Source organism: Parathielavia appendiculata (genome assembly GCF_033297405.1).
Source record: "Parathielavia appendiculata strain CBS 731.68 unplaced genomic scaffold N657scaffold_3, whole genome shotgun sequence".
Lineage (NCBI taxonomy): Eukaryota > Fungi > Ascomycota > Sordariomycetes > Sordariales > Chaetomiaceae > Parathielavia > Parathielavia appendiculata.
Window position 1 is genome coordinate 1,831,900 of NW_026944222.1, and position 14,050 is coordinate 1,845,949.

A 14,050-nucleotide genomic window follows, 5' to 3' on the forward strand; every position below is an offset into this window, starting at 1 on the left:
ACTCGTTCCGATTGGTCCTAAGTGATTGGCTCGGAACGTCCTACGTTCCCCACTGGCTTCTGTAAGTAAGCCGCCGTTGTTGACTCTCGTTGGTTCATTTGTGACACGCGTAGTATAGGAAGAACTAGCATAGACGATAGGCCTATTATAATCTCCTAGCAAGCGAATATGAAGTAGCTGCTGTTTTAAACCAGCGACCAAATAATAAGCTCTATCTACTAACGTTAGAGCCTAGAATCCGTTCTAGTATATAGTGACCTAGAGCTTATAGCTTAACCTTATCTCGCCAATATTCGTCAATTAACTACGGATGGCATAGATATTCAAGAAGGAATTATATACTATCAAAAGACTGTTCGTAATATAATAGGTTCGACAAGAGACAAAACTACTTGACATTAAAGTAAATGGAAAAACCACTTAGTGATAGAGGATCCGGCGAGCCCTAGGGCATAGCGGTATAGGAATAATAATAATAATAATAATGATAATAATACTGAACAATAGCCTTCTCTTCTATCTTCGTTAGATTCGAACGGCCGTAATAGCTATCGGCTTTCGCGAACTGGCCCTTCATTTTACGGCGGATGGTAGTCGCGGGTACATTGTAGATTTCTGCAGCCCGACGGATACTTATACGCGGTGTTGATTGGATCGCTTCAATTGTTAGAAGCACTCGGTGTTCAGAGGAATGAACCTACATCGTTTTGGTGGAATAAACACGTCTGGAAGTCAATGTGCTGGTTGTACTGGGAAAAGTGCGCCACTCAATGGGTGAGCCGCGCAATGGTGGACCACATTAATAGATTAAGACTATACTAGACATCTAAGTTATCTTAACTGCTCAGTTCCTCCAAATCTCAAGGCATCAGTGGATGAGACGGAATGAAAGCTGACACGACCTAGCTAAACCACGATCGATATGCAGATCTATTCATCTCTATGAACCGCGCCTCCAGGAACCCATCCACTATCCGAAACGACCCAACACCGACACACCCTGTGAAGCCCGAGTTAACCACATAACACGAACCATTGCCCAGTCAGGAGTTGATTACTTTACTTCTTGCCAGCCTCAGGCCCGGTTCCAGAGCCACCACCACCAACAGCTGACTTAAGCCGGCTCGCCCCCTTTCCCACAATCTTCTCCGTCCAGTTCCACATCACTGGACTCGAGCTCTTCTCACCACCGCTAACCGGTATGCCAAAACCTCCACCCTGGTTTTTCTCACCACTCCCACTCCCGCCTTCGTCGCTCTCATCCTCACTATCCACCCAATCCCGGTCGCTCCAAGTGACCGAATCAAGCCTATTCAGCGGCGGGCGTGGAGAAGTCGGCGCCGTCCGGGCCGGCGGCGTCTCGGCTGTAGCAGGCACGCCAAGCCCATTCCCACCACCACCCCCAACCAAAGACGGAGAGAGCTGCGGACTTTTCGGCAACTCCGGCACCGTGTCGCCACTCTCCCACTCCCCCTCCCCCTGCCCCTCCTCCCCCTCCTTCTCCCGATGATCCCCAACTCGTTCCCCAACCGTAACCGTTTCCCCTCTCGCGTTAAGCCCCTTCCCACCCCGCTTAGTCTCCCGGCCGTCCTCCCCCGGCGCCAGCCGAACATCCCTCGCCCTCTCGACGTCAGGCTCGTCCTCGTCCCGGCAGCGCGCCGTGACGGCGTCCGAGAAGTGCGCCTCGACGAGGTGCTGGACGACGGGCCAGCCGAACGCGTTGGCGAAGGTGCGGCGCACAATGATGTTGTTGTGCGCATCTGGCTCGAGCTTGACGAGGACCTTGCGCCAGGACAGGTCGCGGTGGTAGGCGCGGGCAATCTTTTCTTCGACGCGCATCTGGGAGGTGTCAATGTCGACTTCGGGTGGCATGTCGGTGGCGTTGCTGCTGCCGGGAGGCGGGCTGTACAGGGGGAGGCCGTGGACTGTGGATCCATCGCTGGTTGAGGAGGTGCTTTGTTTGGGGGTCGTGGATTGTCGGGAGGGATTGGTGACTGCGAGATCTGTTGGTTGGGATGGGGCCGGCGAGGATATATCGCTTTGGGCTGTCTTCTGGGAGGAGTTCGTTGTCGGTGTTCGGCGGCGCAGAGTTAACGGGCTTGAAGACCGCTGCTTCAGTGGTGGTGGAGGGATGTCCGCAGGGTGGTACACCCGGTCGTGGAAGATGGTCCTAGGCCGTTTGGATGGGTCGATGAGGAATTCGACAGGAGGTAGTTTTGGATTAAGTAGGTCGCCTGCTGATTCGAAAATGGTTGTCCGCGGAGGTGCCGACAAGCTCTCAGGCTTTTCTGTTATTTCGCTTCCGCTCGTGACCTTGGACGAGGTAGCAGAGGCGGCGGCGGACCAGTCGCCCGCCTTGAGCGTCTGACCTCGCTGGTAGATCTTGGTGACTTTGGGAGACGCTGGTGGTTGCGGCTTTGGCGTCTCGCTGCGGAATAATTTGAAGATAGAAGAAAACGGATTTGACGTGGTTGTACTTGAGCTCTGAAGGTGTTGCAGCTCCGGAGGTGGCGTCTCCCGGTACGGGCTAGCCATCGATCTGAGACTCTGCTGGTCGTCCTCCAACACGGCATCGGTCGGTGGTTGAGGAACTTGATGAGAATCCTCTCGGCCTGTTGGGGTGGTCTTGCCCGTGCCGTCAATCCCGTCCTTGCTCTCCGTCTCTACGGGTGACCATGGCGCAAGCCTCGGGGTCGTGACAGTCGCGCCGGTCAGCTCTGCCCATCCAAACCCAACGACTGTTTCCACAAGACCAGCCTCTCGACGAGCTTTTTCAACACGTCCCAGGCCTTGCCAGTCAAGGAAAAGGAGGCAGCTTGTTCGGAGAGGCACGATGCCGTCGTTCACCACATTCGAGTAAACTGTTCTGTTCCGGAACTTTTTCAGTGCCTTATGAGCTGGTCCGGTGGGCAAGATCCGAAGCAGTGGCTTGGACTCCGGCTGAGGCTCCCCGTATACACGCTTCTGCGCGTGTTCCCCAAGATTACTGACGAGTGCACCCCAACCGTTGCGGGCGATGGTCGGGGCTCTCCAGGTCAGCCCGAGATCCTGACCAGTTCTCCCCACTAGGCCGAAATCCAAGGCAAACTTCACATAGAGCGGGTTCTCGTGGTTGAGGCCGAGGAACGGCGACGCCAAGGCGATGAAGTTGACGGGTTCAATGAAATCAAAAAAATGCGGCGAGTGCTTTTGTATGTACGCAACAGCATAGGTTTGTACCAACCCGCCCAGGGAGTGACCGATGAAACTGATCTTGGTGAATTTGTACAGTCGCTTACCCCCCGGTGGAGGCGTATGATGAACAGAACTATGCTTGTGTGCCTCTTCCATAGCCTTCTTCTGTGCGCTCGACTTGAGCGAGTGGGCAATGGCCTCGGAAGCTGCTTTGGCGGTCGGCAAGCATGGCTGGTCCGGGTAGGTCATCAACAAGATATATCTGGCAAGGCGTTTTCCCAGGTACTTGATGCCCCTTTCGGTCTTTGTCGCATTTTGAGTGAAGCCACGGACAATGACCTCCTCACCGTCGTCATCAGTTAGATCCTCTTCCCGGTCGCCGGCCCCCTGTTGGTCAGCGTTATCTGCGTCCGGCCCTGGGGGAGAAACAGGGGGCGAAGGTTGATTGGTTTCTTGAGAGCCATCCACGGGCGCATTGGTTTCAGGAGTTGCAGGCTTTCTCGCAGCTCGCTCCCTTGCTTTGCGCGCTTTCGCGTCGATCCTTGCCTGCTTGGCGGCAGCATCTATGCTCTCCTTGAGGAACAGCATGTCACCGCCGAGATTGCTGTGCAACCCGTGTGTGAGCACAACGAGATGAACCCTCTTCTGCCTGACTCTTGCCAGCCGCCCTGGCTCTTCGGACTTTCCGCTCTCCAAAACAGGCTCGTTCTGCGTATCGGCAAGCTCGTCTTCCCTGGCTCGGAGCCATCCCACATCGTGCCAGCCTGGCACCTCGGGAGTATTCCACAAAGCCGCCGTGTCCTCCACCTTGAGGTGTATGGCTTTGGAGAACACGCCCTTCGGCTGGGCTGGGTGGTCCTTCACTGCGCCGGGACTCTGCTGGAAATCGCTCACACGGCCTGGCTGGGACATTTGAACTTGCCCCCCAATGACTGGCACCGCAGATCCGAGATTCAATGACTTCTCGTCGCGCGACAACAAAATCTCGTAGTGCACCGATGCTGAGCTGGAGAAGATGACCTGCGAGGCAACCTCTATGACCCACGACACTGTGTCCGCATCATGGTCGGGTCCCCCCCCAAAGTGCCCGTGTTTGCTGCTGCCCTCGCCGGCGCTCTGCCGGATGTTGTCAGGTACCACCAGGTGACAGTTCCAGACGGCGCCGGCCTTGAGCATGGGTTCGAACTCGGGGACGCCATAGCGACGGGGGTTTTCGAATTTTTCGAATGGCCTGAATGTCGAGGGATATGCAGCAGCCGACAGTGTGTAGGGGCCGTGGACGAAGGCGGCGCGGAGAGCGATGGCGCAAGTGTTCTTGATGCGCAGGTAAAGGCACTCGGGAGACGGAAGGATGTGGTCGGCCGAGGGCTTGTAGGTTACGGTGTAGCGGACCACCTCGCCAATCTTGACGCTGCCGGTTTGGTGGAGGAGCAACATGGCGGGCATGCTATGTCGGCAGTCAGGGGCAGGGGCTCGGGCACGTGCCTAAAAAACCGCCAGCATCAAAGACGGCCGTTCTCAGCCAGGTTCAGATTGGAAGGGGTTCGGTGCGGCCGACTGGTCGTTGAGGATTGTTCATCTCATCCCATTGTGGAGGTTGGCTCGGCGTGGTGCTGCGTCAGGAGGGGCATTCTGCGATTCGGGGACGGTGCCGGACTGGGTGGAAGCGGACAGACGAAACGCGTCAGCAAGGATGATGCGCTGGTTTGATGAGAGTGCGGCTCTGCCGGGAAACGATCAGCCAAGCCAAAGCTTGGTTCTCTTGGCCTGTACTTGGCGTGGGTGGTTGCGGCATCACGAAACGACTCTAAGGTACAGAGTACCTCCAACAGCGACAGTGTACTCGCATTGACCTTCTTGCAATTGCGAGAATCTGATTCCTCGGGTTTGCAAGTCCGAGTTTGGTGTCGAGAGGACTGGGACAGTGGGACAGGCTGATTTCATGTCGAATAAGCTACCGTACGGATATCCGACCTGACCTTGCAAGAACCAATTGGCTAGACAGACAGACCATAGCCTCCGTCGATGTTTCCTTTTTAATTTGGAACTCAGCATCTCATTACTCTGGCCACATGAATAAGCTTCTAACTGCAGTGGTTCGTGGCGGTCGGATGTTTCACTACACATTCTTAGTGCTGTCTCCTTATTAGGTTTGTATTATGCCCCCCTTTTGGGCTCTATTTGTACATTCATGGTTGTCCCAAAACGTGTACAGTACGGGTACGGAGTAAGATACAAGAAGTGCCACTCACGTGACCTGACAGACCCGCCTGCTAATGTTAGGACCGGCGGGATTTGACCGCCAAATTCCTGACCGACTTCAGGAAATCGTATTGACGGCAGTATTCACCGACAAGACCCCTCCCCAGCACCGGAACAAAGCTCAACTACCAGCAGCCCTTAGCTTCCGGCCCATCAATGCGACACCCGGAACATTAACTTGCAACAATGGGAAGACGGCCGAACCCGCTCATCCTGCAGTATTTTGAGCGGGGCCCGAAGCTGCAAGACCAGAGCAATCGCTATCCCCACACCTGCAAAGCGTGAGCCACCGCTCTTTACCTACCGCTTGTTCCCGAGTCACTACTCGCGGTAGCTGACCGATTGATCTGCAACCACAGGTGCGGAGAACACTTTCCACGCGGCCGACTCGACAGCCTGACGAGCCATCTGACCAAGAAATGTCCGGCGATCTCCGAAGCCGAACGTGTCAACGCCCTCTTGGCCCTCTCAGGCATGAGCGATGCCTCGCAGCGATTCCAGCCGAGTCAGCCATCTCAGGCGCCGGTACAAGCTCACATTCAGGCCAATGGCTCTTCGGTCGATATTCCCATGCTCCAGCGCGACTGGACAGCGCTCGGTGTTCTCGCCGAAGTCTCGCGACAAATTGACCTGAACGAGAAGAACGACGACCGCGGTCTGCCGAATGGTGCGGCCGCCGCGGCTCTCGCACCGCTTGGTCCGCAACCATCGGAGCGCTTCGAGCTACAGGAACCACAGTTTGCGGCCGATAACCCGCCCCTAAACCAGGACAATGACACGGAACATCCAATCAAGGGTGCGTGGAAGACTGATGCTGAAACCAGAACATTGCATCGAGCTGACAATTTTTGCAGCCGAAACTCACCCGGACGAGGCAGACCGAGCGCCCACTGCTGAAGAACGTCTTCAAGAGATTCTACGCGCCGAGGATGCACGATCCGACTCTGCAAACATTACCATGGCCGCTGCTGCCACGGCTCGCTTGAACCCCGCCTATCTCGACCCCGAGATTCTTGGTGAAGAAGCCGCTGCCGCTGCGGAGGCTGCGACTGCTACTGCCAACGTCGCCGCCGTTGCCATTGCTACAGCAACGAACAGCCTCCCGGTGGCCGACATGAGCGGTACAGAAGAGCCGACTTCTGCTCCAAGCGTTTCCTCAGTTCCAACACCACCTGCGCCGCCGCCTTGGGGGGAAATTACATATGCGACCGATTCATTTCAGGCGACCGTAATCAACAATGCTCCCATCCAATCTACAATGGCCCCTCTCGGCAAAGGTGTTTTCCGCTTGGACGCTGGTCCGAATGGGGCAAAGTCTCGCCACTCGAGGGCCCGTTTCAATGCAACGAGGAGAAAGGAGGTCCAGGAGGTGCGGAAGATTGGCGCTTGCATCCGGTGCCGAGTCCTCAGGAAGACTTGCTCCCAAGGTTCGCCTTGTGATACCTGCCGCAAGGTTCTGTCGCCGCGTGTCTGGCGATCAGGCTGCGTTCGTACCAAGTTCTCAGAACAGTTGGACCTATACTCCGCCGGGGTACAGATCGTTCTTGCCCAGGCCAGGGTCAACTCGATCAAGCAAGCCATGGCTCTGGGCAGCCACGGCGTTGTCGTTGAGGCATGTCATTTCCCAGATTGCGCTCCTCGCCTGCAGCTTCAGGTGTTGCAGCGAAACCCAAACAGAGACGCTGAGGGAAAGAGTGTGGACCCGGCCGTCATCGATGACAGGCCGTCCACATATCCCATTGTCATGCTCGACAACGACAACCAGGATGTACCAACCAAAGTTGAGACATACATGCGCGAGATATTGCAAGACATGATCAACCGTGAACCTTCCCATTTCATGCAGGTTACCCTGCAGACCGCCTCCGATGTCGCCGGCAGGACGAACGACGAGCTGCTCAAGAAAGCGCTTGAGCTGTGGGGTCTCGTAGAGATACTTGACCGAGAGCGTCAATGGACGATTAGCGCCAAAGCATGGGCCGAAGACGCCCCTGCAAAGTCGATTAAGGAAGATACAGACGGAGAGCTCTTCAATACGATATGTCTTCAGCTTGCGGCCGCCGCGGAGAGGAAGGCGGCTGCCACTAGCAAGGCGCTCCTCACCGGAATGCAGCGCGTGCTCCAAGACAGCAAAGTCAAAATCGACTTCAACATGTACTTCGCCGTGCTCATCCTTCTGAACTGCGTCGAGAAGTCCAGTTGGGCCTTCAAGGCCTGGGAGCAGGAAAACTTGCGGCACCTCTGGCCGCTAGAGAAGGAGCCCGTCAGTTTCGCCCAGCAGGGCTATGTCATTGCCAATCTCTTACACATGCTGCTGGGCATTCGCAAGGCGCTTCCTCGGACAACACGCCGGGATGTGGACGGCAAGCTGGTAACGGAGGACGAGAGCCCGGCCATGAAGGAGTATTTTGAGGCGATCAACCTTGACTGTAAGTGGTTTTGTTTTTCCATCGCGAGCACGCCCTTTGTCACTCTAACCGTATTGCGTCCCAGTTGCCCAAGTGAAAGCAAAGCAGGAGCGCCCGGCTTTCTCGCCCACCGATTCTCGCTCATTCGAGCTCTTGTTTTGTTCGACTCTTCTTTTGCCCAATACCGACCTTTGAACGAGGCCGGCCCATGACTGGCGAATGAGCGCATTGTGAAGGGGCTTCTTTTTTCTTCGACTTCGCTTCTGGCGGCGGGTTTAGTCCCGTGCTTTTCACGGCAGCAGCCCACGCCGTGTACGATTATAACGTTCCCCCGCGCGGGTACTCAACTGCAGTGCAGCAATGGCTTCACTAATGATATAATGCTCCCCTTCCTTGGCCTTTTGTAAGGCGGAGGGGAAATGTTGGTTGACATTTTCGGAAAAAGGTGTCCACTTCCGATGTCGCGGAAAGAAAAGAGACGGACGGATGAACAAGGTTCTCTCGTGTTAGAAATACCCCATTGCAGATTCGGATACCAGTTTCTAGATGTTGTTCTCTAGCTTCTAAGCAAACGGCATCGACATTCCCTGACGAGTAACCAAGCAGATGCCTGCTGAACTGACATTTCCCACATTCACGGCCTTCTCAAGAGAAGAAAAATACGTGCGACAAGCGAATCATTTAATCACCTCTCCCGGTCACCCCCAACACTACTATCCCCCGTATCTCTCCTCTCCGGCCCGCTCCCCACACCAGGGCCGGCTCTTGTCTTGGGCTTCTTGAAGCAGGCAAACTCGCTCTTGCTCGCCTCCTTGAGCCGCTTCAGCACGGCGCGCATCTCGGGCAGCTCGGCCTGCAGGCGGGCGCGCGCGTCATTGTCGGTGCGCGAGTCGAGCTCCTGGTAGATGGCGCTTTGCAGCTCCGACGCCCGGTCCGTCGTGTAGTGGCTCAGCGTTTGCGCGACGAACTCGACATCGAGCGTCGCCTGCATCAGCGCCTCAAGGCTGTACCGGGGCCGCGTCTTGAACGCGTCGAGCAGCTCACGCGACGCCTGCTCGAGAAGGTAGGAGAGCACTTCGGTGGTGAGCGACGAGACCGTGGTTGATACTTGGGTGTGGACGAGCACGAGGGACAGGAGAGCCTCGTAGACGTAGGGCCGCGCTTCGCGCGGCTTGGTGCCAAGTGGCGGAATCCAGTCTGGCGACGACACGCCGGCGCGGATGGTGCGCCGGAGGGAGTCGATGGAGGGGCGGGTGTAGGACTGGAAGAGGCGGGCGTCGATCTGGCTGAGGACGTCGCGGATCGTTTTGGTCTCGTCGGTGAGCTTGACTGAGAAGGCATTTTCGAACTGGGTGTTGAGACTTGGTACCACAGCTGAGCGGAGGGCTTGGAGATTGCTGAGGGTCAGGAGCATGCGCACGTTCTGGTGGGTAAGTTAGCTAGGGAGAGAGTAATGTATGGAATACGGGATGGGAGCCCTTACTCTGTCGCCGGCATCTATCGTGCCTCCCCCCAGCGTAGCCGCCGAGAGCTGTGAAACGGCAAGGTTGTTGACCAGGACATAGCCGTCAACCTCAACCGTCCACTCGTCGTTTGTCTTCTTTGGGTACCGCTCGGCATTCTCCACCATCCCGCTCAAGGCCTTGTAGAGGGTCGTTACGTATTGACTACGCACCATCTGCAGCAGCTTTGTGGGCGGGGGGAGGACAATATCCTCCGCCCCCGGTTTTGACATGGCTTCAGAGATGTAAAGTATCTTCTGCATCCCGCCGAGCAAGGCGCCCTCAAACGCGGCAAAGCTTGCTGGCATCTTGGTCACGTCGCGGCTGTCGGGCGATCGGTTCCAGTCCTCAACATACTTTATGTTTTCGGCATCCCTGTTCCATGCTGCACAAAGCGCGGTCACGCATCTCTCCCTGGCAATGCCCACCAGAGACTTGATCCTTTCAACCTCGGCGGCATCTCCTTGCCCGACTGGAGAGATAGAAGCCATGTCTGAAGCGGCGGTCCCTACGAGTGCAAGCATCTTGGAAAGGAAATGCACACCGCTGAGCGAATTTGACCAAGGAGGCCAGAAAGCAAACTTTTCCCAAGCCTCACCCCTCTTCGGTGAAGGGGGTGGCGGGTTGTTCAGATCCAAGTTGAAGCGGGGATCTCTTGGTGTCAGAAACCCGGAGGCCGAGGTACCTGGCGTCCCCGGAGATTGCGGCGGCATTGGCGAGTAGAGCAGCGAGATGTCCTCTGGCGGAGGGCCGGCAAAGAACATGAGAACGTTGTCTCGGATCAGGCCGACCAACTCAACAGTGCCCTTCTGGAGATCTATTGTCCCTTGCTGGGAAAGTCGGTGGTGGTTTTTAGACTCCCCGTTGTAACCGACTGGCATGCTCCTCTGCGTTTTACCATCGATGAAGCCCTGGACAGTTTGCCAGAACTCCAGGACCTCGCCCAGTATTCCCTGCGGCGACAGGAGATTGCTCATAAAAGCAATGTTCATCTCCCAAAGTTCGATGACATCGGAGGAGTCGAAGGTTTTTGCCATGCTATCGATTGCCTGTCTTCCAAGTGCCCGCATATGGGATGCGATCGCCTGTGGACTCGGCTTCTCAGCGTTGGCCAGGCGGCGACGCAGAATCTCAATTTCCACCTTTGACCGCTCAGCAGTGGACTGGATCTTGCTCTTCAGGTAGTCGTAGCGGCTCAGCAGCCAGACCCAGATCGGGTTGTCCTCAACCCCAAGCTCTAGGAGAAGCGAAATCAGCTCCATGTGCTGTTCATCCTCTCGCTGACCCGGAGCGTCCGCCTTGGTCATATTGTGCGGAGAGATCAGTCTTCGCCAGATGTCTCGTTTGAGAACCTGGATTTGCTCCTCGACATCGTGCCACATCCGTGCTGCCAGCAAAATCCGGTACAGCTGGTCATCGGTGGGCTGCGACGACTTGATCTCCTCGGCCAAGAGCTTCGCCTCGTCTGCGAATCTCCTGGCTTTCGTATACTCTTCGACCAGGGTTTCATGGTCTTTGCGCTTGATGCTGTCCGATATTATCGCGCTCGTCTCGACATATTCCTTGTATTGATCGAGGGCGGATGCCACCGTCTTGAGGTGTTCCTCCTTCTCCCTCCCTCCCAGCGCAGGGCCCCAGACATCCTCTGCCTTGGCCGAGACGTCTAGCAGCGGCGCCTTCACTCCCAAGACGCCGTACTCGCTCTCCTTCATCAGCGCATTCTTCTTGCGCGGATCGGCAGCAGGAGAATGTGGGTTCAGGGGCGGGGGCCCGCTGCCACTTCGACTTCGAAAGCTATTCCTGCTAGCATGACGAGAGTGGCCTCTGGCACGCGGAGGCGTTAGGTCGGCACCGCGATATTTCATCTCCTTGTAGACATTGTCGATGGTCGCCTTGGCGCGGACGAAGCGCTCGAAATTGGATTCCACGAGTACCTTGAGGGACGCGGATTTTTGATCAATCGACTTGGAAAGAACCTCAAGCCCATTGATCAGGGATTGGGTGTCGGCCGTCGCATGCATCTGAGAGAGGAACAGGGCCGGGGAGAAGGTCGTTGACGAGAGGAGGAAGCGGTTGCCTGTGCGGTAGCAATGTGTCAATCGCGCTAACCTCCAGACACACCATGTCGCAGGCCAGACTCACGGAGCCTCAGGTCATCCTGCAGCGGCACTCCGATGTGTTTCAATGTCCGGACAACGCTGTCTGTTGTGCCAAGGGGGTCTGGCTCGTCCCTCTGCACCAAATTACCGACGCCACTGCCCGAAATTTCGGATCCTGGGACGATGCTGCTGCGGGTGCTCACAGCCCTCTCTAGAGCTTGATACCTCGACTTCCTCCTGTTGGGCATCTTCTTGGTCATCTCTTCATCCGACACATCGCTGTCGTTGTCCTTCTCGGCGGGCCACTGCACGGGGTTGATCGTCGAGATCTGGTAAAAATCAAGGACAGTCCGCTCGAGATCTGCCATACTGCGGCGTTGGTACGACGTTTTAGCGCCAGAAATTGATGGTTCAATCGATGAAAGCAAGATGCTTCTCCCTTTGTTGGCACCTTCTGCGAGTCGGCTACAAGCTGCAGCTGGGGGTTTCTAGGTTCAACAAGGATTAGGTGCCTAGAAATAATAAGCGGGATTCTAACGACTTGGAGGTTGCTTGGCATCAGGACTTCAGGGATCTTTCACCCCTGCCGCCAGGAGGTGAAATCCGACGGATACCGAGCACATGATCTTCAACCGAGCTACGTAATTCGAGCTCGGGCTTGATACAGCCGACGAGCATCCTGCACGTGCACGGTCCACTGCCGGTTCCCGTCGCCAAACCTTTGCATCAACAGTGGGTCCCGGCCCTGGTTGCAGGTGAATTTGGATTCGATCAGTTTTTATCTGCGCCCAAAATCGCCAGCCATAACAACCTCCTTTTGCAGACTTGGGGCGCATCACGACCTAATTTTCGACCCTCTGACCCATCTCACCCTTAAATAGAAAAGACATCCGCAGACGTTGTCATAATGTTGGCCCTCCGCTCGATCGCCGCCCCGGTGCAGCGCCAATGCTGGCGCGCAGCTCCCCGTGTGGCCGTCTCTTTCTCGATCCAGGTTCGCCAACTTAGGCCTGTCCACCATCGACGGGAACTTGCACTGACAACTTGGCCTTCTAGAACCAGAGACAATATTCGTCGCAAGACCGGGTTGCCAAGTTCAATGGACAGAAAGATGCACAGGTAGGCAGCCGCCGGATTCTAATGCCTCTATCCAACCACCGCAACTGCTGGCTTGGCATGGAAAATCACTCAAAACACATCACGGCCATAGACAAGGCGGACGTAGCTAACACTGGCTGCAGGGTCGCTACACTGTCAGCTTGATCGAGGGTGATGGCATTGGGCCTGAGATTGCCGTTGCCGTCAAGGACATCTTCGCCGCCGCCAAGGTTCGTCGCCAACTTCCGTTCGTCCGGCGGCGCGCAAGCTGCGACGAATAAACGCTGACACAACATCACAGACCCCCATTACTTGGGAGCCCATCAACGTCGACCCTATCCTCAAGGATGGCAAGACGGCGATTCCAGACGCTGCCATTGAGAGCATCCGGAAGAACAAGATTGCCCTGAAGGGTCCCCTCGCCGTACGTCCATGCATGCAAGTCTGACTCGCACCGCTGCACACATCTGACGGTTGCTGTAGACTCCCATCGGCAAGGGCCACGTCTCCCTTAACCTTACCCTCCGCCGAACCTTCAACCTCTTCGCCAACCTGCGGCCCTGCCGGTCCGTCGCCGGATACAAGACTCCCTACGACAACGTCGACACAGTGCTGATTCGCGAGAACACCGAGGGCGAGTATTCGGGCATTGAACACGTCGTGGTGGATGGTGTCGTCCAGAGTATCAAGCTTATCACTCGCGAGGCCAGCGAACGTGTCTTGCGGTTCGCCTTCCAGCATGCCCGGGCCATTGGCCGCAAGAAGGTCCGCGTCGTCCACAAGGCCACCATCATGAAGATGAGCGACGGTCTTTTCCTCAACGTTGGCAAGCAGGTCGCCAAGGAGTTCCCGGATATCGAGTTTGACGCCGAGCTGCTCGACAACACGTGTCTGAAGATGACGACTGACCCGGTCCCATACAACGACAAGGTCCTGGTCATGCCCAACCTCTACGGCGATATCCTGTCCGACATGTGCGCTGGTTTGATTGGCGGGCTGGGTCTGACACCCTCGGGCAACATTGGTGACGAGTGCTCCATTTTCGAGGCCGTCCACGGTTCGGCTCCTGATATCGCCGGCAAGGGTCTCGCCAACCCCACCGCTCTGCTCCTCAGCTCCATGATGATGTTGAGGCACATGGGCTTGAACGAGTACGCGGACCGGATCGAGAAGGCTGCCTTTGCCACGCTCGCTGAGGGCAAGGCGCTGACGGGTGACCTGGGCGGCAAGGCCAAGACGCACGAGTTTGCGGCGGCCATCATCGAGAAGCTATGATATCCATGTATAGACTGTACTAGTACCGCGGCCAACTTTTGATAGCATTTTGGCTGATTGTTAACGATGACGATTGTAATGACGCTCTCCTATTCCGGACGTGGTACGCACTCTGTTAACTTGTGCTCTCCCTTCTTTGAGTTTGCCTTGTACGGGTGGGGCTGTACGGGGACAACATGTGCTCGTTCAGATGCCGAAGAGGCGGGAAGTCTAACATGTCCTTGAGATGCTT

The 14,050-nt window shown here is 56.3% G+C and overlaps 4 protein-coding genes across 4 annotated transcripts; 2 read left to right on the forward strand and 2 right to left on the reverse strand.

Annotated features, from left to right (window-relative positions):
• Nucleotides 1-826: 826 nt before the first annotated feature.
• Nucleotides 827-4,858, reverse strand: N657DRAFT_662418 (DUF676-domain-containing protein). Its single transcript, XM_062795142.1, has 2 exons — nt 1,537-4,858; nt 827-1,500 (listed from the first exon to the last, which is right to left on the reverse strand). Exons 1-2 carry the CDS (start codon nt 4,618-4,620, stop codon nt 1,060-1,062), a joined length of 3,525 nt encoding a protein of 1,174 aa, XP_062649864.1. The 5' UTR covers nt 4,621-4,858; the 3' UTR covers nt 827-1,059.
• Nucleotides 4,859-5,622: 764 nt separating this feature from the next.
• On the forward strand, nt 5,623-8,039 carry N657DRAFT_632248 (uncharacterized protein; the record flags this gene model as incomplete). Its single annotated transcript, XM_062791134.1, has 4 exons — nt 5,623-5,717; nt 5,796-6,232; nt 6,291-7,865; nt 7,930-8,039. 4 exons carry the CDS (start codon nt 5,623-5,625, stop codon nt 8,037-8,039), a joined length of 2,217 nt encoding a protein of 738 aa, XP_062649865.1.
• Nucleotides 8,040-8,338: 299 nt separating this feature from the next.
• N657DRAFT_642863 (uncharacterized protein) lies at nt 8,339-11,973 on the reverse strand. The gene is made up of 3 exons (XM_062792428.1): nt 11,489-11,973; nt 9,328-11,423; nt 8,339-9,267 (listed from the first exon to the last, which is right to left on the reverse strand). Exons 1-3 carry the CDS (start codon nt 11,811-11,813, stop codon nt 8,530-8,532), a joined length of 3,159 nt encoding a protein of 1,052 aa, XP_062649866.1. The 5' UTR covers nt 11,814-11,973; the 3' UTR covers nt 8,339-8,529.
• Nucleotides 11,974-12,352: 379 nt separating this feature from the next.
• Nucleotides 12,353-13,818, forward strand: N657DRAFT_567344 (uncharacterized protein; the record flags this gene model as incomplete). The annotated part of the gene is made up of 5 exons (XM_062788502.1): nt 12,353-12,439; nt 12,502-12,564; nt 12,687-12,773; nt 12,845-12,967; nt 13,027-13,818. 5 exons carry the CDS (start codon nt 12,353-12,355, stop codon nt 13,816-13,818), a joined length of 1,152 nt encoding a protein of 383 aa, XP_062649867.1.
• Nucleotides 13,819-14,050: the final 232 nt, after the last annotated feature.

Excerpts from the sequence above, each read along its gene's own strand:
- N657DRAFT_662418 (XM_062795142.1), bottom strand. The coding sequence starts at position 4,620 with ATGCCCGCCATGTTGCTCCTCCACCAAACCGGCAGCGTCAAGATTGGC. Across the intron at positions 1,501-1,536 it reads TTAACGCGAGAGGGGAAACG|AAGGAGGGGGAGGAGGGGCA; the intron begins GTTACGGTTGGG and ends GATCATCGGGAG.
- N657DRAFT_642863 (XM_062792428.1), bottom strand. The coding sequence starts at position 11,813 with ATGGCAGATCTCGAGCGGACTGTCCTTGATTTTTACCAGATCTCGACG. Across the intron at positions 11,424-11,488 it reads GCAGGATGACCTGAGGCTCC|GCAACCGCTTCCTCCTCTCG; the intron begins GTGAGTCTGGCC and ends GCTACCGCACAG. Across the intron at positions 9,268-9,327 it reads CGATAGATGCCGGCGACAGA|AACGTGCGCATGCTCCTGAC; the intron begins GTAAGGGCTCCC and ends CTTACCCACCAG.